At 56.5% G+C, this 20,423-nt stretch overlaps 2 protein-coding genes across 7 annotated transcripts; both read left to right on the forward strand.

The window, feature by feature from the left end:
• Positions 1-115: 115 nt before the first annotated feature.
• Positions 116-5,570, forward strand: SLC23A3 (solute carrier family 23 member 3). 6 transcript variants are annotated; one of them, XM_066322932.1, is made up of 12 exons: positions 116-1,048; positions 1,317-1,477; positions 1,994-2,088; positions 2,422-2,495; positions 2,791-2,972; positions 3,130-3,253; positions 3,569-3,716; positions 3,797-4,050; positions 4,244-4,349; positions 4,424-4,591; positions 4,794-4,889; positions 5,071-5,570. In XM_066322932.1, exons 1-12 carry the CDS (start codon positions 941-943, stop codon positions 5,400-5,402), a joined length of 1,848 nt encoding a protein of 615 aa, XP_066179029.1. In that variant the 5' UTR covers positions 116-940; the 3' UTR covers positions 5,403-5,570. The 6 variants fall into 6 exon arrangements, with proteins under 6 accessions (XP_066179029.1, XP_066179030.1, XP_066179031.1 ...); XM_066322933.1 differs by lacking the exon at positions 4,794-4,889; XM_066322934.1 differs by lacking the exon at positions 4,424-4,591.
• Positions 5,571-6,981: 1,411 nt separating this feature from the next.
• Positions 6,982-15,447, forward strand: NHEJ1 (non-homologous end joining factor 1). The gene is made up of 6 exons (XM_066323347.1): positions 6,982-7,155; positions 7,746-7,931; positions 8,751-8,960; positions 11,419-11,557; positions 13,014-13,069; positions 15,325-15,447. The coding sequence occupies exons 2-6, from the start codon at positions 7,746-7,748 to the stop codon at positions 15,445-15,447; spliced, it is 714 nt and encodes a 237-aa protein (XP_066179444.1). The 5' UTR covers positions 6,982-7,155.
• Positions 15,448-20,423: the final 4,976 nt, after the last annotated feature.

Consider the following 20,423-nt stretch of genomic DNA (forward strand, 5'->3'; position numbering starts at 1 on the left):
TGCTGAGCTGCTCCATACTGGCAGCATGCCTGCCCCAGAGCAGAGCCACATCCGTGCAGCTGTGCCTGCTCCTGGAGCCACCATGCAAGACAAATCTTAGGTGGTGCCAGTGAGCCCAGGAGGCCTGCAAGGCCTGTCCTGGAGTCTCTGTCCTGACAGGAGGGATATCAGGTCTGGTGCAGGCAGGAACAGCAGAAGAGGGGAGGATCCCCATCTTTGGGAATGTGGGGAATGCATGTTCTCCACTGCTCTTTGCTCTCCAAAGTCTTACCTGTTAATGAGTGAGCCTTGAGCAGCAAGGGCTCGACCAGGTCACTTGACACAGCCACCTCTTGCCTAGCTTTTGTCACCCCATAACAAAAACACGAGCATCCCTTGCCTGTGTGCCCTTGGGATCCTTTCCAGCCAAGTAGGCAGCTTTTGTCCCTGGCATCCTTGTCCAGTGGCAGGATTCAGGAGACTGAGGGATAAAATAGCGCCCCCCCCCCCCCCCCCCATTAGAGACCAGGCTGGACCAGGAGGGCAGCAGATGCTATGCTGAGGAGAAACCAGCATGAGCAGGGCATTCTGAAGCTGCAGGATGCTGCTGGTGGGAATAGTCTAAGCAGTGGAGGAAGATGTGTCAAGGCTGTGGCTTATCCAGTCCATGCCCACAAAGGCAGTGATGGGACCCAGACTGTGGGTAGTTGGCACTGTAATAGTGTCTGATGGCCTGCTTGTGGCCTGTCACCTGGCCCTTGTGGTGACAAACCAGGGTGACACTTGCATTCCTGGCCACAAGGGCAGGTTACTCACCAACTCAAGTTAATGGCTAACCCTGGGGCAGGTCCTGCAGAAGGTGGAAGTTCAGCCATGTGAAGATTTGTGAGGAGCTCTTGGGGGTGGGAGCCTGCTCACCCTCTGCACTGAAAACTGGGAGCAGTGTGGGGAAGGCAGCAGCATGAAGGGGGGCCGTGGCAGAGCACCTGGAGCTGGGAGCCCCATGCTCACATCCTGCTCCTCCCAGAAGATATGCTCCTGGATGGTGAGCTGCTGCTTAGCTCTTCAGGTAAGGGGGGACCATGGTGAGCAGCCAGAGAGATAGGATGATGGAGAGAGGGCTGGGATCCTCTCAGATTACAGGGCAGGGCCTAAATCCTGCCAGGCAAAGGGTATGTAGGGCTCTGGTCAGTGTGTGCTGGGAGGGGAGTGGGCAGTAGTGAGTGCTGCCCAGGTGGTGTCAGTGGTCATCCACACTCTCGGGGGGACTGGGCATGGAGAGCTGCAGCTCTGGGTGCTGCAAGGAGTTGTGACTGCTCCATCTCTTCCCTGCACAGCACCTGGCTGTGCAGAGCTCCTTGCTCTGCATCTTCCACCTCCTCCTGCTGCCCACCCTGCCCCAGGAGCCACCTCATGCCCAGACCACCAGCAAGCTGCTGGCACGAAGCCTCTTTGCCTGCGGCATCTCCACAGTGCTGCAGACCACCCTGGGGAGCCGGTGAGCAAGTGGGGTGAAGGGGGAGCAGCTGTCCCCACGAGGAGGGTGATGCTCTGGCAGAGCATGTCTGTCTCCTCCTAGGATGTAGGAAGATGAGCTTTGCTGGAAGTGGGAAGGGGCACAAGGAAAACCTCTTTGTGCTGCATCTCTGCACAGTTGTCACAGATGTTCCCTTCCTCTCATGCATACCTCTAGAAAAACTACTGTGCTTTCCCTCTAGCTCCTCACTGCCTTGCTCCAACACCACACACAACTCCTTCAGACCATCCGATGCCTGTGCTGCCCACGAAGGCTGGATATGGGATGCAGCAAAGCCTCTGACCTCTGCATCCTTTCCATGTGGTGTCACTAGGGATGTACTAGGGCACGTGTAGAATATGGGGTAACCCCCTGCCACTTTGGGTTTCTTATCTGCTTCCCTTCCCACCTCTGTTTCTCTGACAGCCTGGGCTTTTGGAGCAGCCCTATTCTATTCCCTGTCCTTCATCCCTTATGTGCTGTTGTCCCCTTCCTCAGGTTGCCACTGGTTCAAATTCCATCCTTTGAGTACCTGGTCCCTGCCATGGTGCTGAGCTCCCACCTGTCCCCCAGTGCCAGCACAGACAGGAATGGTAAGCACAGCCCTGGAGCCTGTGTGCCTTGGGGCTTGGGCCATGCTGGTGTCAGGGGAATGGCAATGATGAGGTGCCTGGTGAGTTGGAGTAGGGATGAGGGGTAGCAAGGGGTCCTGCCTGCTGGCCCTTCTGGTGATGGTGTACAGCAGCCTACTCACTCCTGAGTGCACTTGCAATGTATCTGGTCACTTCCCCAGGGCCAGGGATGCTGGGGGATGCTGGCGCATCTTCCTGTTCTGCAGCCAGCAGCCTCCCTACTGCATACTCTTGGATGCAGCTCCAGGACCCCAGGATCCACGTGTTTCAGGCCCTTCCAAAATTCCCTTCCAGGCACAGCCATGGCCAGTACATGCCTTGTACCTCATTGCAGAGACACAGGGAGCTGGGCTGACTCACTGCAAGAGGTGGGTGCTCCTGTGCTGGAATGAGGGTTCCTATCCCACTCCATCAGCTTTCCCCTTGTCACCCATATCCCTGTACCTACAGTCTCTTTTTCTGGGATTTGCCATGAAGAGAGATGCAAAGCCAATGGGGATCATGATGCATGTCCACGTATATGTTTCTCTCTGCTTGGGGTGAGCAGAGCATGTGAAACAAGTGCTTGTTCCCAGCTGCTGGGGCAGTGGGATGTGACCTAGGGAAGGTGTTGGACTGCTTTCCATGTATGCTGCCCCACAGGCCCATCCTTTCCTCTTTCAGGTCTCTGGAGCAGTGCTGATCTCTGGGCTGATTCAGTTGGTGCTGGGAGTGTCTGGTGTGTGCGGGTGGACAGCTCGGCATTGCGGGCCCATGGTCCTGGCTCCCAGCCTCTCCATCATCGGGCTGTCTGCATACAAGGAAGCTGCTTTCTTCTGCTCCACTAACTGGGGTGTAGCACTGCTGTATGTGAGCCCAGGGACTGTACTGTATGGTGGGCAGCTCCTGGGGCTTGCTTTCACCAGCAGGACAGGGATGGGGCACCCCAGCAGTGCATGGTGCACATTTGGGGCCCCATCACTGACTGTGATGCTGTGTGATGACCTGTGCTCACTCTCCTAGGCTCATGCTCCTTGCTGTCACCTTCTCACAACACCTGCGGTCCTGCCACCTGCCCTTCTGTGCCTGGCCCCGTGCTTGGGAGGGCTCCACAGATGATTCAGTTCCCACCTTGCGCACATTCTCGGTACTGTGGTTTGTCTGCTGTCTTCACTGTCACCAGACTTCTCTCTCCAAGCCTGGCTCTTTGGTGTGGGGTTAGATAAGACCTGGAGCACAGGGATGGAAAACTCTGGTGCAACTCCCAGAACATGGATGCCTCTGGGGAAATTGCTGGGGACCTAGGGTGTTGGAGCAGAACAGCTTGGGATGCTTTCCCCTCCTGTGGTAAGGGGAGACGTGGCATGACTCCTTCGGAGATGTGACAGAACAAAGATGGGATGCTGGGCAGGGCAGGCAGGCGAGGAGAGTCCCCTGCTGAAGGTCTCCTTTTGCCTTGCAGGTACTGCTCTCATTTGCTGGTGTCTGCATTGTCTGTGCCATCCTCAGCTACTTCCACATTCCCTGGGAATCGCTGGATGTGACCATGGCACAGTTGTCCTGGGCCAACAGCACCCTCAATGCCCCCTGGATCCACATGCCCTATGCAGGTGGGGGGCAGCAGGGCTGAGTGCAGCCGTCCATGTTTGGACAGGACTTCTCTCACCTTTCCCTTTTCTCTCCGCTGCAGGAGAGTGGAGGTGGCCGCTGCTCACCCCTCGGGCACTGGCAGTGGGCATCGCCATGGCCATCAGCTGCAGCATGAACTCTGTGGGCTGCTACGTGCTGTGTAGGAGGCTGCTGCGGGTCCCCCGGCTACCCCCTCACGCCTGTAACCGGGGGCTTTGCATGGAAGGGCTGGGCAGCCTCCTGGCAGGACTGCTGGGCAGCCCAGGGGGCACAGCCTCCAGCATTGCAAACACCTGTGCCACTGGCCTCACGCAGGTATGCCAAAGTACTGGGAAAAGGGTTGGCAAGGAATGGGGAGGCAGTCAAGCAGGTGTGCGGGGACTTGAAATTGCCAGGCTGTAACCGAGCCAGCACTGGGAAAGGCAGGTGTGTATATCAAAATGGGGCAGGAGACAGAGCAGGGGGGTAATGCCACCCATCCTCACTTTTCCACGCTTCTCTCTGCCAGGCTGGCTCTCGCCTCTCAGTGCAAGTAAGCGCCCTGGTGTGCATGGTGCTGGGCATGTCCCCGAGGCTGGCAGGGCTCCTCACCCACATCCCACTGGCAGTTCACGGTGGGTACCTTGCCCTGCCCCTTGGTGCGGCCCCTGCAGCCTGCCTGGCACTGCCTGACTCCTGCCCCTCGCAGGAGGGGTGCTTTGTGTAACCTACGCCGTGGCTGTGGGCACGGGGATCTCCTACTTCCAGTACACAGACATTGACTCAGGGAGGAACATCTTCATTGTTGGCTTTGCCATGTTCATGGCACTGTTGGTACCGCGGTGGTTCAGCACGGCTCTGGCTCCCCTGGTCACAGGTATGAGGGACATTCCCCAGGCAAGGCAAAGCCTTGAGTCCCATGGCACGGTGACCACACATCTCCAGGGTTCTGGAAGGATGGGTCAGCTCATGGTAGCAGGCAGCTACCTCTTCAATCCCTAATTCTGCCATGGCTGCTTGTACCCCTTTCCCCTGGCAGGGCTGGGACCTCCTGGCTGATTCTGGCACTGTCCCTGCAGGCTGGGTGCCACTGGACCTCCTCTTCCTCTCCGTGCTTATGGCACCTGTCTTCTTAACTGGCTTCTTGTCATTTTTTCTGGAGAACACAGTCTCAGGTGAGGGTCTGCTCTAGGTGCTCTGCATATACCCTGCTCTGAGGACTGAATATGTCCATGGGGAAAACCACCAACTCTGCCTCCAGTCAGTCCTACTGAGGGTACTGGGATTGGTGTGGGCTAGGAGGATGCACCTAGGAGGAAGGGGCTCCCATTTCACTGTCTACCTCCCTGCTTGCAGGAACACTGGAGGAACGAGGACTGCTTTCCGAGCAGCCATGGAAAGCCAGAGCTAGTGACTGTCACCTCCATGGAGAGAGAGGGGAAGCCAGCCAAGCATATAGGCTCCCCACTAGGCTAAGGAGGCTGCTGCCATCTTCCTGCAAAGCCTTTCTGTGCTGCTTCCTCTGCCCAAGGAGTGAGGAAGAGGAGGAGGGCAGCTGTGCCATCGAGGAGGGGACTGCTGCCCCGGGGGAAGGGACACACCTGCTCCCCAAACTCAGCTCTGGAGAGCTGCAGCCAGCAATAAGGCCAAGCCAGACAGACATGCCTGCATGGCACACTGTGGCCTGACCCTGTCATCTGGGGGCTCATGTGAAAACAGGGCTGTGCCCTCAAGGCAGTTCATGAGCCACTTTGCTCCTCATTTCTGAAGTCCTTGAGGACTGAACCTGAGCTTCCACCCTCTTTCACAAAACTAATTTCCCTGCCTGAGACTGAGATATAAAAACGTTCAACAAACTTTGCTTTTTCCAGGTCTTTTCTTTCCAGACAGGATTTACCTAGGGGATCCCCTGTTGCCCTGAGGACTGTGATGGGAGGGCAGGGCCACCTGGTGCCATTGCAGCTGAGGATGTGGGTACCTCTAAAATCCACCATCACCCTGTGGAGATGGCTAGGGGTAGGTTTGGTGCTTTGGCCAGCTGTGTCCTGGTTGTGCCTATGGCCCCTCAATGCCTGTGGCATCAGGTATATACACCAATGTTCTGGCACTCCAGCATGCTCCAGGCTGGGGGTGCAATTCAGCTCGGTTTCCTAAACAATGAACTAATGACCCTTTCACCTACAGTCGGTGTCCCAGTATGCTCACCATATAAATACTCCCCAGGCATTGCTATAGTGACTACACTAGCTAATAGTGGATTTCCCTGGAGAAGAACATCTCCCACCACCTGGTCTCAAGGTGAAACACCCAGAGGCGGATACAGGGTTGGAGGGATGAGGAAGCAATGTGTGTGCAGGTCCCCTAGGTGTGAGCTCTCTTTCCCCAGCTCTCTGTGACCCTCACAGCTGTACACAGCAGTGTAATGCACAGCTCATCCTCATCCAACCAGCACCCCCACCTGTCCCTAAATTTCAGCTATTCCCAGAGTCCAACTGGGTACTGCACCCCAAATCTGACAATGCAACCTAGTCTGCAACCAGCACTGCAAAGTCCTTGTCTACTCCCATTCTCCCTGGCACCCTGTCAGGATGTGAAGCCTGTGTGATGACCACAGTCCCCGGGCACTGCCCTGGGAGATGGCTGCAGCCTGCAGGCTGGGGAGAAGGGTGAGTGGAGGAGTGTGTGCAAAGATTCCTAAGAAGTGGGAGGCTCACAGGGGCAGCACATCGGGAGCAGTTTGCAGGTCAAGCCTGCATGGGCTCAGTACATGGTGTGCAGGTGGGGGATCGCAGCCAGAGAATGGGTGATGAGGTTTGGAAATCAGTGCCTGGAGTAACGGCGGGCCTCAGGGTGGAGGGAACTTGGCGGTGTGGGGTGTGCCAAGCTGGCACAGTGCCCAGGCATGGGGACAGAGGCACCTGCAGCCCTAGTTATGCAAGGCTCACTGTGGTGCAGCACATCCCGGGAGAGCAGCGGTGCGGATGCGTGCCCTGGTCGTGTCTGCCCCGGCACCCTGGCGCTGAGGAATAGACCTAGGACCAAGGAACAGGAGGAGCTTGCCGCTGCCTCTGGCTGTTCTGGGCCCTGTACCCAGCCGGGCACTTGTGCCAGGACATTTCGTAGCAGAATAAAGTCCTAAGACATTTCGGTCCCCATCAGTATCTTGGCAGTGGCACCCCTTGCTGAAACAGCGGACACTCTAGAGGGACACACCACCTCATTCCGCTGTCCCTAGAAGCAGCCAAAGGAACAGCAGCGCGTTCCCGGGCTCTCCGCCGAAGGGCTGGAACCGCACATCCCGGCGTGCCCCGGCGCCGCACGCCGCGGAAGAGAGCAGCATGCCGGGAGCCGTAGTCCGCCCTCGCCTCCGGCCCGGCGCCGCTCGCCGCCCGCAAGCCCTTGCCTCTGAACCCTCCGGCCGCCTCCTCCTCCTGCCCTCGGGTAATGCTGCGGCTCCGCAGAGCCTCGGGCCTGCGGCCGCCCCGCGGGCGCTGGGTCCCCGCGTGTTTTGGGAGGCGTGGAGCCCGTCCTGGGGAGGAGCGGGAAGCAGCGGCGGGCTGCCGGCACTCTGCCGGTGTCGCTGCAGGCGGGGACGGCGCGGGCTCGCGTGGAGAGCGGGGGTGGGATGCCCCAGCAGGAGGAGGGTGCAGCACTCTACCACCCGCCCGGTGCCGGCAGGGCAGCCTAAATGTTAATTTGGGCGTAGAGGTCTTGCCGTATTATCGCCAGCAAGCGCCGAGTAACCCGGGGAGGCAGCAGTTCCACTGCCCTGCGCCGGCTGGTGGTGCATCTGGGGTGCCTATTGTGAGCTGTGGCAGGATCTGCCCTGCAGAAAGCTCCCAAAACACACGCTCCAGCTCTGCTGCTTGCATGTAGACTAGAGCTGGCTGAGTATCCTCACTTCCCTGTTGTCCTCGTGGGACTGCATCATAAATGGGCCAGCTGGGACCGATGGTCCCTGTGAGGCCACCCCAGGGACCAGCTCTTCCTGCGTGAAGGGTTGAGGCAGAGACCTGGTTGCTCTCTTGCAGATGGAGGGCTCCGAGGAGCTGGAGAGCAGCCTTCTGACCCAGCCCTGGGCTTATGTTCGCTTTGATGAGTCCACTTTTCTTGCCAAAGTGTGCTTCAGGGATACTGGCTATATTCTGCTGATCTCTGACCTCAGCAGTGTCTGGTACGAAAGTGCAAATGCCGAGACTGTGGGACAAAGGTCCAAGGTGAGTGTCTGAAAAGGTCAGAGGGCTCCATTTCTCCTCCCAGCTGCTGACATACCAGCATAAATTGCTTGGTGAGACAATGACTGTTGGGTCTGACTGGGCTCGGGTGCAAATGCTCAACCTGGGAAGTCCCTGTGTGGCTCTGCCCAAAGCCCTGTCACCCCACTTGGCCAAACATCCTTCTCCTGGAAGAGTGGGCCACACTATTTAGTATGCCTGGGACAGCCAGGTGGGTCTGCATACAGAGGCTGGCACAGTCTCTTCACTTGTGGGCTGGATGGGCAGCTGGTTTCCCCAGGGTCAATGTACTAAAGAGGAGCTTGAAACAAGGCTGCCTTCTACTCATGACAGAGAGATTCTGTTCACAGCCATAGCTAGAACAGTCTCTTATGTCAGCTTGGCCCCCAGAAATACATGGAGCTGTGCCTTGTCTCCTCAGCCCATGTGCCCAGGCCCTCATGTGCCATTGGAGTGGCATGTCCCTGTGTCACATAGTGCTGAGTGGCTGGTGGCAGGAGGAATGGGCAGATGGCTGATGCTATCTCCCAGCTCTGGCAGGTTGTCCTGCTGTTTACTCTCAGCCAGGCTATGGTGTTTTTGGTGGCATGCAGAACAGATGTGCTAGTGCAGACCCTTGCACCCTGCCCATCCATCCTGGACTGGCAGAACAGGGGAGCTTCCCAGCATGGCTGGCTTGAGAGAATCAGTGAGAAATGTCATGTCAGAGAACATGCAGTAGTTTGACTCCTTTGGTGCTGGGATTTCTGCTGGTTTTTTCCCCAGTGCTGTGCTATGCCCTCTAACCTTGCTTTTTCCCAGGAGCTGAACAAGCGGCTGACGGTTCACGTGTCCTCTTTCCTGAACCACTTGTGCAACCTGATGTGCCCCTTGCTGGCAGGGCAGCCAAGTGCCACCACCGCCTTCTCCTGCCACCACTCTCCCAGTGGCCTCAGGCTGCATGTGAAAAGCGAGCTGTCAGGACTGCCCTTCTACTGGGACTTCCACTGCTGCCCTGCTCCCTTGGAGATGGTGAGCGAAGCTGCACCAGAGTTCAGGGAGAGGAATGGCCAAAATTAAGGATTATCTCTTTACACTTAGATGCTTTTGAGTCTCGAGCCATACTGGTGACTGTAGGTTGCCTGACTCTGCCTTCTGCCTCTCCCAGGGCTTACTGCCCCCATTTCTTCCCACTGAGGCTTTGGTTTGTGCTCTGCAGTGACATGGGGATGGCCCAACACATGCTGCTGCTGGGGCATGAATGAATGCCCTCATGAGAACCCATCTGGAGTTCTGTGTCCAAACATGGGGTGCTTGGCACAAGATAAACATTGATGTGTTAGAGGGGGTCCAGAGGAGAGCCACAAAGATGATAAGAGGGTTGGAGTTTTTCTCCTACAAAGGCAGGTTGCAAGAGATGGGATTGTTTGGCATGGAGAAGAGAAGGCTCCTGAAGAGACCTCATTGCAGCCTTCCAGTACTTGAGGAAGAGTTATTAAAAAGAGGGAGAGCAGCTTTTGACATTGGCAGATAGTGATAGGACAATGAGAAATGTTTTTTTAACTAAAAGGGGAGACCTTTAGACTAGCAGCTAGAAAAAAATCTTCATTATGAGGGTGGTGAAGCACTGGAACAGGTTGCCCAAAGAAGTTGTGGATGTTCCATTCCTGAAAGTGTTCAAGACCAGGCTGGATGGGGCTTTGAGCAACTTGATCTAGTAAGTTATATTGAAAGTCCCTCCCAAACCAAACCGTTCTATAATTCTATGTCCAGTGTGGGGTGATGCCCTGCCGGTGCCCTGTAGAGCAGAGCGATGCTGTTCTCTTTAGGGGCAAGCCGTGAAGCAGGGCACAGGGCGGCGGGTACCCCCAGATGACCGGCAGGTGGTCTGTCATGACGGCGGAATTACAGCAGAGTCTCCGGGATTTGTAGGCTTTGCTGTTTCGCGGGGCTGCCCGGCATGCTGCGTTTCCAGAGGCAGCCCCTCGGCCGCAGGTGGGGCAGCGCTGCGGCCGGGGCTCCCCCCGGGGCCCTGCGTCCCTGCGCGCACAAGAGGGCGCCCGGAGCCCGCGAACCGGCCGGCGGAGCCCGGCCCCGGGCCGGCCCTGCGGCTCCGCTGCCGGCGGGGGGCAGCGCCCGAGAGCCCCGGAGCCCCGCTCCCGCCGGGGCCCGCTGCGGGGCGCGTTTCCTCTGCGCGGAACGGCGGTCCTCGGGCATCGCGGGGGGAGAGCCGGCCTCCCCAGCTGCTGCGGGGGCTGTGCTCACCGTCAAGGCTGAAGTGGGGAGCAAGTAATCGGGGTCCTGGCTCGGCTTATCCCAGGAACTTGATGTCCCTCCTCGGCCAAGACGCACAGAGGCTGAGCTGAGGAGGTGCAACGCCCCTATTCCCGGCTGCTCCTCTGCTTTATCTTGGACGCACACTGGATGTCTGCAGGACACCACGGAGGTGGGAAGCAGCTGGGGTCCTGAGTGTGGCTGATGTGGATGCAGCAGTGGGGACCAACTCTGCCCCAACCAGGGGCTTGAGGAAGGCATAGAGCCTACCTGACTTGGCCCATCCCACCTCTGCTGCAGGTGGTGCCTCCAAGTGCTGCGCTGGGTGATGGCCATCACCTCTGGGCTCATATCTGAGGGTGAGCAAAGCACAGAGCCCACTCTGGGCTTGCCTTAGGAGTGAGAATGCTTCAGGAACAATGCTGGGTTTGCTGTCCTCTCACCCATGGGCTCAGCCTGGCCCCAGAAACAAGGGTCACGATAGGTTGGGGGATCTCAAATATCCTTCCAGAGACTAAAGGAGGTGATATGAAAAAGGGCCAGGGTGGCCCCAGCTGGGCTCCGAGACAGAGGACGCACCCAGGGCTCTGTGTGGGGCTTGTGTGGGTCTAAGCTTAGAGGGTACACTGATGGGCTGCAGTGGGGAGCATATACAAGTCCTGCATGCTGGGATTTCTTTCGCTTTTGACCTTACCTCCCTGGGAGTGTCTCTCCTGCTCATTAGGCCACAGTTTGACACTTTGGGTCTTTCTGGTTTTTCACCCATCCGTGCCTGTATCCTGCATAGGTGTGCAGAGCCATGGGCAGGGTCGGGGTGGCACATGGGGGGGCTCTCTGTTTCCTGTTGCACCCCAGGTGGTGGGTGGAGCATTGCCTATCCTTGCAACTCTGTTTCCATCGGGCTCTCCCATCTAAGCTCTCCCCTGCTACAGCTCCCAGCTGTGAAAGGATGGGGTTGGGATGGAGGGATGTGTCCCACAGCATCTGGCCTGCCTTCTTCCAGCTCACATCTTTTGACCATGTCCCACTGGAGTGGGTGAGATGCGGGGTATTTTGTGGAGCCCTGTGTGACCTGGGCTGCAGCTCTTGCTAGGAACTTCCTAGGAACAGCTAGGAACATCCTTACTGGCTGCCCTGCTTTGACCACTCTGCTTTGAGAGCTCTGTGTGCCTCCCTAGACCTGGACCTTTCCTAGAGTGTCCCTCCTCCATTATAGGTGTTCCGTCACCTCGTGCGGCCTCTGATTCGGATGAACCTGGCGCTGCAGTGCCAGGTGCAGGAGCTGATTTCCCTGCTGCTCCAGAAGGATGCTGAGATTGAAGATTACAGGGAGAGCGGGGCCACTCTCAGCAGAGGTGAGGAGGGATGCCTGGGGCAGGGAGCGAGTTTCCTCCTTAGCACTGTGCTGGCGTGCTTTGCTCCCTCTGGCTATTACCCAGCCAGGCTTGTGTTTCATGTTTAGCTGAGCCAGCAGCACAACAGTAGCCAGTAGGCTGGGAGCAGCCTCTGGGGAGAGCTGGGGGAGGAACAGCCCTTGACTGATGGCTGTAGAAGTTGAGGAGTCGCCAAGGGGCTCTCCACTGCTCTGAGAGCACCTGGCTGGTCCCCAGGAGCCAGCAGGGATGCCAGCAAGAGCTGGTTCTGCAGTGGTGTCAGGCTCCCTTCCCAAATGCAGTAGCTCACTGAGTGCTTGAAGAGCAACCAGGGGCTCCCAGCTCTGCCACACGTGGGAAGTGCTCCAGCACCCAGCCCACTTTGCCAGCAGGGTGATGGGCACACAGTAGCCCTCTTGGGTAGGACATGGGTCAGGACCTGCTGAGGGAGCCACTTTGGGGGGTGGTTTGTTCCCCACCTATTGGAGGTTGGCTGGGCACTGGTTTTTGGGTCGTCCCTTACTACTGCCATGCTTTGTCCTGCTGCCTCAGGTGATACCTGCACTTTTGCAGGAACCTTGTGCTCTGAGCATGCAGGGACTAGTGGGGGGTCAGGCCGGGCTTGTGTATCACATCCAGGAAGATACTGTGGCCCAGACCCTGTCCCATGGCTGGTCCCCGACCACAGGAGCCTGGATTTGCCCTGTAGGTGCACTAGAGCTGCATTGGCCAGCTGCACTTCCCTCTACCTTGCTGTGTGCAATCTCTGCAAGACTTGGGGCAGCTTGGACAACCTGTCTTGGGTCCAGGGACTGATGAGGGCTGGTGAGCAGCCAGCCTCTCTTGTTCCTTACTTGGTGCAGGCAGAGAAAGCTGGGAGGAAGCATTGCACCCTAGTGGCTGAGCAATCCAGCCAGCTGCTTCTCCAGACCACATCTTAGCAATAACGTAGAAAAAACATGTTTTGGACAAGGTACAGAGCAGAATAAAACTGGGGGTTTGTCCCTGTCCTGCAAGAGGAGGACACAGGCTGGCTCACACCTTCAGATGAGCAGCTAGGCAAGCAGCGCCCTGTCCCACAGACTCATGAGCTTGTTCCAGCGTAAGATCTAGGAATAGTGTTGAGCATTTCCTGCCACCATTCCCTACTCCTCAGTGTGGAAGTGCTGGGACAAGTGTGGATGGGCTATTGGCTCTGTCTGGCTGCTGTGTGTGTCAGCAGGCTCAACCATGTTTTTCCAACTTCCTTGTGGTCCTTGCACCTTCTGCTAACCAGTGGTGTGTCCCTAGCCCAAGAGGCCTGCTGGTGTTTCCTGCTGATTCTGGGAAGAGCATGCTGGAGCTTTCCCTGCAGCATCCTCACCTCTTGGTCAGAGAAAGGGGAAGCTGGGTGGGAAGTCTGGCAAACCTGCCAGGCTGATCCCTCTCTACCTTGCAGACCGCCTGCGGACAAAGCCTTCCGGGAGGAGACCTTTCAGCAGAACTTCAGGTGAGGTAAGGAGTGGTGGCAAATCCTCTCTCCTTTGCCAAAGGGCCGTTGGAAGCTGTAATCAGCAGCTGCAGTGTGAGGTCTGCCGGCTGGATGGGAGCACTGATGGGGATAGCTAGACTTGCCTGAAGAGGGGTCGTGCCCTCTTGTGTACTTGCACCTCATCCTAGGCTAGCAGAGCTGGGAACATGCTGGATGTGGCCGAATGGGAACTGCCTGGTTGCCTGGGAGCTGCCAGAGGTGCAAGCCAGGCTGGCTGCTCCACAGGAGCCTGCCATCACTGGGCATATTCACCTGCCTCCCACACTTGCTCTGGACCTAAGCATTGCTGCTGATAGCAGGCAGGGATCAGGTGAATGAGGAGAAGCCATCTCCTTTTAGTTCACCTGTTGCTTTTAGAAGTGACTTTGCAGTGACTTATTGTGGGGACAAGAGCTTTTCAGTATGTTTGTCCATGCTCTGCCTACCCACTGTCCCCTTGGCACACTCAGCTCTAAAATCAGACATGTGCTCTGGAGGAACTGGGACTGGAAGGGGAGAGTCACTGATCCTTTGCATTGCAGAATCATCACAGAAACACTAAAACGGTTCAAACTGATGTGTCAAGGTCAGAAATACTTGATGACCATTGATGCAAAGGACTCAGCATGCCTCTGATGTTGCTGTGCTCACTGTGAAGGCACAGGAGTGGGAGGCAGTGGTACCTGCTGGGGACCAGGGAATCAGCCAGGATGCCAGTGGTATTACACGGGCTTTGGGAGGATGTTGCTTAATGAGATGAGCTGATGTTCTTGTGCAGCCAACAATAGATGATCTGCAGAGTTTCTAAAAATTAGAGATGATCCCTCTTTTATACGTGAGGCATTTCATCCAGTGCAGGCAACTTTCGTTTCCCCTGGATTATGAAGGATAGAGATGAATTCACTGCTGGACTGCAACTTGAAGGTTGCCTAGGGACCAGATTACATTCACCCTGGGCACAGAAAGGACATTCCTAAGCAGTAATTTATATCCTTCATGCCTTGAAAGAGCTAATTTCCCAAAGCAGGGGGAAAATTATGAGTGAAATCAGCTCAGAGGAAACATTTAGATAGAAAAATGTGAATGAAAATGGTGAGCTCTTTCAGAAGAATTTCAGAAGCCACAAAAGGCCACAATTCCACAATCAGAAAAGAGGGCAGCACTGGCCCAGAGCCCGTTCTGGTTCAGTGGCAAAGTGAAGGCAGCAATTAGAAATAAAAGAGCAGTTTATAACAAATGGGAGAGCGGGAGTAGATAGCAATCAATATAAATTAGAAATTATGAAGTGTAGAAAATGGGTAACAGAAGCTAAAGACATCAGGGAAAAATCATGGCGATGAACAGAAGGAAAGGCTTTTATTTAGTGTAGTAGGAAAAAACCCCAAGCTCTCAGCAACAGGATAAGCTTATTAGTAGACGGAGGTGGTAAAATGATTTATACTGGATCAGACATGGCAGAAGCAGTCGGTAAATGTTTTGGTGCTGTCACTGGAGGGGTGCAGGCAGATGTGCCAGGATAGGGGGATGATGAAGTGTCTTTGTAGAAGAGTCATCTGCACAACATCTGCTAAAGAGGAACATCAGGCTTGAAGTACAGAGTCCTCCAAGAGCTGGTAGGGTATGGGGCATGGGGGAAGGTGCAGAGTGGGCAGGAGGGGAGTGAGGCAGCTTGCACAAAGCCTGGCAAAAGCAGCTGGTGTGGAGCACATCTGGCAGAGGCTGAATAGATGGGATGGCGGTTGGTGCTGTGTGTCCCAAGAGCAGTCCAGGAGCAGTGTCTTGGAGCCAGATAGGGAATGGAAGCCTCTGGGAGATGCTGCCCCTCTGCTTCCTCTGGTAGCCAGGTCTGAACACTGGCTGCAGGGGAGAGGCTGATGGAAGGTGCAGTTGTGTGTTTGGTCTGCTGGGAGGGTGTGTGTCCTTTCTGCATTCATCCCATTCTTTATAAACCTGCTGCTGATGCCATCCTGCCACAATGAGGCGTGAGATGCGAACAGCTGCTGCCTTTGGTTTGGATGTGCTACCCCATTGCTCCTCCTGATGCCTCCTAGGTCTTGTGTTTCTCCTAGAGAGAAACACCAAACATGTTTTTTCAGCTCTTCAGCACCAAAACTGGCTCTTCACCCCAGTTTCTCCTCTCATCTTGCAGCAGAAAGGTGGTCTGGATGACCTCATTGTCTCTGTGCAGTTATTCACAGCCTCCAGGTAATTTAATACTCTGTTTGTCCGCTCCTAAAAGGAGCAGTGCGAGGAGCTGGGGTCCCTCAGGACGTGCTACGGGGAGCTGGGAATGCCGCGAGCAACCCCCATGTCTAGATTTTCAAAAAGATGCTGGACAATCAGCACAGAGTCACAGGAATGAATTGAGGGCTGGGGAGAGAGCCCAGCATTGAGGGAATTGGAAGGGAAGAGCCCCGTCTAGCTTATCAGGGAGAAAATTGAGAGGCGCCTTGATTACAGTCTGTGTGGGTCTTTACAAGGAGAAAATGCTGGTTAGTGAACGGCTCTCTTTAATCTTGCAGAGACCAGTGAAGCACAAGCCAGGCACTGGGAGATAAAGCCAGGGAATTTCAAGTTAGAATGGAGGCGCTTGGGTTTGCTCCTGCCAGTGACTGGGGCATGCTCCCAAGGGCAGTCATTGATCCTCCATCTCTTAATGTCTCCAAAAGTGGACTAGGAGCATGCCTGGAAGGAAACCAAGGTGCTGGGTTTGGTCCTGGGAAGTGCATCGCTAAACTTCAGTGGACAGGAGGTCAAGAAGAGAGATCTGTTGGTCCTTCCAGTATCTTCATCTGTGAAATGGGGCTACAGGTTGGAGATGTTTGGTTGTAGTAAGCACCTCTTGGCTGGAAAAGGATTGTGATGATGTGGTACAGGGCTGGATGTGGGCAAGTGCTCCACAGCTTTGCTCACTTCCCAGATATTTGCTGTATATCCCACATGGAGAGGAAAGGACCTGTCAGTCCCCCAGGGCAAAGCTGCAGAGCCTCTCAGCTTAGGCATGCCCTTTAGCTGGGCTTGTGTGCACTTGGCTGTCCAGGGCATTTTAACTAACCATGGGGAGTTTTCCAGCAAAGCCCTGGTAATATTTATACGTTTAGGAAATGATGCTTTCACACACACAGTTTTTGGCAAGGGTTCACTGCTGAGCAGCTGCCTGGGCTTGAGCAGAGCTGGAAGGAAAGCAGTGGCTGTGCACAAGCCGAGGCAAAGCTGGTGGCTTTTATTGGCAAGCCCAGGGGTTCACACCATGAGGGAAAGGAGCAGGCGGCTGGAGAGGGCTCCGTGCTTTGGGGCTTCCCCAGCACCATTCCCAGCAGTGTATGACCTAGCAGGTTGGGGATATTTTGTCCCCCAGGTGCCCCTCTGGGTTACAGAAATGACCCCACGGAGCAGGGTGGGGTACCAACGCATGGGTTTTGAGAGCCTGCCCCAGCTTGGCCATGGTCAGTGATTCATGACGCAGTCTGCAGTCCGATGCAGAGGGAGAAGGGTGAGATTCCTGCAGATTCCTGCAGCGCCGTGCCCCCTGCCCTGAGGAGGGCAGGGACAGGTACATCGAGGACAAGCTTACGGATACCATCAGTGCAAATATAGCCCCCACGCCCCAGGATGCTCGGCCCTGTGTATTTTTATCTGCTGTGGCTGGCGCGCGGGGGTGGCTGCTCCGCACCTCCGCAAGCGGAGCGCAGGACCTCGGCAAACAGGACGCGGCGGGTTCACGGCTCGACCCCGGGGCCCGGCGAGGAGGAGGAGGATGTGCCATCAAAACAAGCAACGCTGGAGAGGAAGATAAACAAACAGGCAGCTTCCAGTGCGGCCCCAGCCGAGGGCGAGTGGGAGCCCCGGGGCCAGGGCTGGCGGTGGTGCCGGCAGCCGTGCTGGCTGACGTCAGGGCGCCCGGGGGTCAGCATCCCTCTTATTGTTTCCCACCGGGGCTGGACCAGGGCCAGGCACCCGTCCCCCTCCCGTGTGGGGACACAGGCCAGCAGGGCAGGTGGAGGATGGCCAGGGCATGCTCTGGGCCCACAGGCCATTGCCACCACGGGGTCCAGCCGGGTACCTGGCTGCGCACTGCCTGCCTCCAGCACCCTGCCTTTCCTTTTTAACAGGAACTAAAATAAACCCTGGGTAGCAGAGTGGCCACGGTCTGGCCGAGGACGAAGGCGGTGGTGGCCTGCATATTTTGCAGGGTGGGGACGGCATCCCTCAAACCCACGCCAGCTTAGTGCAGAGGAGAGGAAGCAGCCCTTTAGCTCCTTCAAACGAGGGATATTTTTAATTAGCACAAGGTAGCTGCGGCTTTGCAGCTGTGACTGGGCCAGAGCAGGGCTGGCGGCGTGCGTGCAACATGGACTGCTTGCACGCATAGTGCACGGCTCAGGGAGAACATGCTGTGGGTGCTCAGCTGGCCTGGGGCCCCTTGGTGTGGGGCTAGAGAATGAGCTGGTGACCACAGTGCTGTTGCTACCAGGGCTGAGCAGTGCAAAATTGGCACAGACCTGAGCAGATTGGCTCAGGGCACAGGTGGCAGCATGGGGCTGGCTGTGGGGCAGCTTGGATAAGCAGAGCAAGCTCTTGTGTACTGCCAAGCATTTGTGCTGTGAGCCCCATGGGTGGTGGTGTCTTGTTCTGGATTGGGGCCATCTGGGTGGTCCTTGCTTCAATCCTGAACAAGCTTTGGTCACATCATCCCGTCACTGCCCTGGGGTCTGAGTCTCACACTGGAAATGCAGTGGGCCACAGCTGTGCTGAGCAGAGTGGGACACACACTGCCCTGCACACACATGAGCTCAAGGAGCTGCACATTGCTGCAAGCATAAATGGAGCAAGGGCTGCTTGTACTCAGTGTGAGCACATGTACCACAGCAGGAGTGTGAGAGCAAGACTAGGAGTGTGCATGCTGGCACCGATGGGAACAAGGGGCAGAGTGCCACATCTGCTGGCTGACATGGGACAGGGGCTAGCACTTAATGCCCACAGTGGTGCGCTTGGGGAAATGCACTGGGGGTCATCATGGTGTGGGTGCTGACCACCACGTGGGCACCAGCCCCCTGCAGTGTTTACCATGGAGGCACATGGTGCTGTGGTGTTATTTATTTATTTGCTGAGGTCCCATCAGGTGAGGGGCACCCAGCCAGGAGGCACTTTCGGGGCTGCCACTGGCAGCCACAGGCCACTTGCACAAGCAGTGAGTCAGTGGAGCTACATGCTGCTAAAACCAGACTTGGCACGGGCAGCCCCGAGCAGCAGTCTGCCTGAAAGTGCCCAGACCACGGGCAAGCAGTGAGTCCCTGGCTGCTGGACCAGAGCTAGGCTGGCTGGGATTGCTCCAGCCCTTGCTTCTGCCAGGGATGTGGGTGCTGTCTGAGGAGCCCTGAGGGATGCTCCTTCTGGGGATGTGGGGGTTTCACAGCCCAAACCCCCTGTGTCTGTGCCACTGTAGAGAGTGGCTGGCATGTGGACCAGGTAAAGGCAGCTGTCCGCTTGGTCCCAGCCCGCTTCAGCCCAGCATCACCTGGTGGTTTGTTTGGGGATGGAGGGATGGATGAGCACCATCACAGCCACCTTCCCTGGGGTGCTGCAACAGCCCTTGTCTGGCATATGTGGTCTGGTATATGCAGGGAATCCTCCTTTTCAGCTGATGTGTTCCTCATCCTCTGCATGCCATGCTGTGCCATACCATGCAAAGCTGTGCCGTGCTCTGCTGTGACGTGCCAGGTTGTGCCATGCCATGCACTGCAGGCAGGAAGAGAGGCGTCACAGACCTTCTGGCAGAGGGGGCCAGACCCTGCTCCTGCGGGAGAGGCCCCAGCCTGTGCATGGGCACTGGCTGTGCATTGCTGCTGAGAACAGCTCAGCTCGGAGGATGATTGATCTCGTGTCAGCAGGCGGTGGTTTGAGCCAGTGCCAGGCCTCAGCTCAAATGGGAGCATTGAAGGGGGAGAGCCCCTTCCCCCTCCTGAAAGCAGAGCAGCAATCCCCCTGCCACCACCCTCGGCTCTGGTCCCACATCTTTGCCATTATCGGCCCTGCAGGCAGTGCCCAGCCCTGGGGAGTGTGCCAGAGGCAGCAGGGAGTGCAGAGGTGTCTGGGGTCCCAGCCCCACCAGGCTGGGCTCTGTGGCCATGTTTGGGTTAGAGGAGGGCAAAGGGGGCATGCAGGGATGGTCAGCAGGAGAGAAGGTGTGGAGTATGGTCTGCCCCTCAGCGCTGTGCCTTGCAGCCACCTGTCCCAGCTCAGGAGGTGGCAGCAGCTCCTGGATGCGGAGGACCTTTTGGGGTGGAAAACAGGGTAGACTTCGATGAAATACTAAAGGCACTGGTCTGTGTCAGCAAGGGATGTGGCAGCATCTCTGTCCCCAGCTGATGGGGTTTGGACTAGGGTGTTGCCATCCCCACTGTCTCCACTGATACTGAACAGCTGAGACATCTGGGCAGGCAGCAGCACCTGGGAATGGGTTCCCCATGTCCACCTAGGGGATACAGCCATTGGGTTCCTGAGTCTGCCGGCTCCCACTCTGCTTGGACCTTTGCACTCTAGGTATCTGTGTAAGGAAACAGAGCCATTCATGTATTTCTCTCTCTATTTACCTCTCCCTTTCCGTATTTAGTGTGTGTGCAGGCAGAGGGGGCAGCAAATGCCGGGGCCACTGATGTTCTTGGCTCCAGCACCGGCTGGAATTTCGTCCTGGAATGTATCCTGAACCGCTCTGAAAACACGAAGAAATCTCTGTGTGTTGTGTGCATGTGTGTACACAAATACATAGACAACGTATAGACATGGACCCGTATAGAGCATTTGTGAGCTTTGCTATTTAAAGGAAGGAGTAGTTAGAGGGTTCTCAGTGAGGCAACACCTCTGGATCAAGGGATGCAGGGTGCTGTGCTAGTGACCAGGCATCTTAGAAGATAGCTGGCACTCACTTTGTCCTTTCCAGGGACCTGAAGCCACTCTGTTGGTGACATGCCTAAGTAGCACACCCTTCAAGCCCCAAGCCGTGCTCTGATCCCATGGTGCCTACATTTGATTGAGATCTCTGCTTCCTGGCCTCCAGCTTCTCAGTGAGAACCCCAGAGAACCAGCTCCTGCGCTGCTAACACAGGCTGCAGAGCCTGATGTGGAGCTGGATGATGTAAGGCAAGGATATAAACCCCTCTGTGGCACAGAGTGGCCCAGGGCTTCCAGAGCATCGGGGGTTGTCTCCTGAACATCAGCTAGTGCTCACAGCTCTTGAGGAGGGATCATGTGGGAAAAGGAGGAAATAAATGCTGGGTAACAGGTCCTCAAGCAGCTGCTGGGCTGGGCATCTCCTTTGGATGCTGCAGCATCTGGTGC

The sequence above is a fragment of the Sylvia atricapilla genome, chromosome 7, assembly GCF_009819655.1.
Source record: "Sylvia atricapilla isolate bSylAtr1 chromosome 7, bSylAtr1.pri, whole genome shotgun sequence".
NCBI lineage: Eukaryota > Metazoa > Chordata > Aves > Passeriformes > Sylviidae > Sylvia > Sylvia atricapilla.

Bases quoted from the DNA above. Each gene is read 5' to 3' on its own strand.
- SLC23A3 (XM_066322932.1), top strand. From the start codon at position 941: ATGAAGGGGGGCCGTGGCAGAGCACCTGGAGCTGGGAGCCCCATGCTC. The intron at 2,089-2,421 runs GTAAGCACAGCC...ATTCCCTTCCAG, and splicing joins TGCCAGCACAGACAGGAATG to GCACAGCCATGGCCAGTACA. The intron at 4,350-4,423 runs GTGGGTACCTTG...TGCCCCTCGCAG, and splicing joins CATCCCACTGGCAGTTCACG to GAGGGGTGCTTTGTGTAACC.
- NHEJ1 (XM_066323347.1), top strand. From the start codon at position 7,746: ATGGAGGGCTCCGAGGAGCTGGAGAGCAGCCTTCTGACCCAGCCCTGG. The intron at 8,961-11,418 runs GTGAGCGAAGCT...CCTCCATTATAG, and splicing joins GCCCTGCTCCCTTGGAGATG to GTGTTCCGTCACCTCGTGCG. The intron at 11,558-13,013 runs GTGAGGAGGGAT...TCTACCTTGCAG, and splicing joins CGGGGCCACTCTCAGCAGAG to ACCGCCTGCGGACAAAGCCT.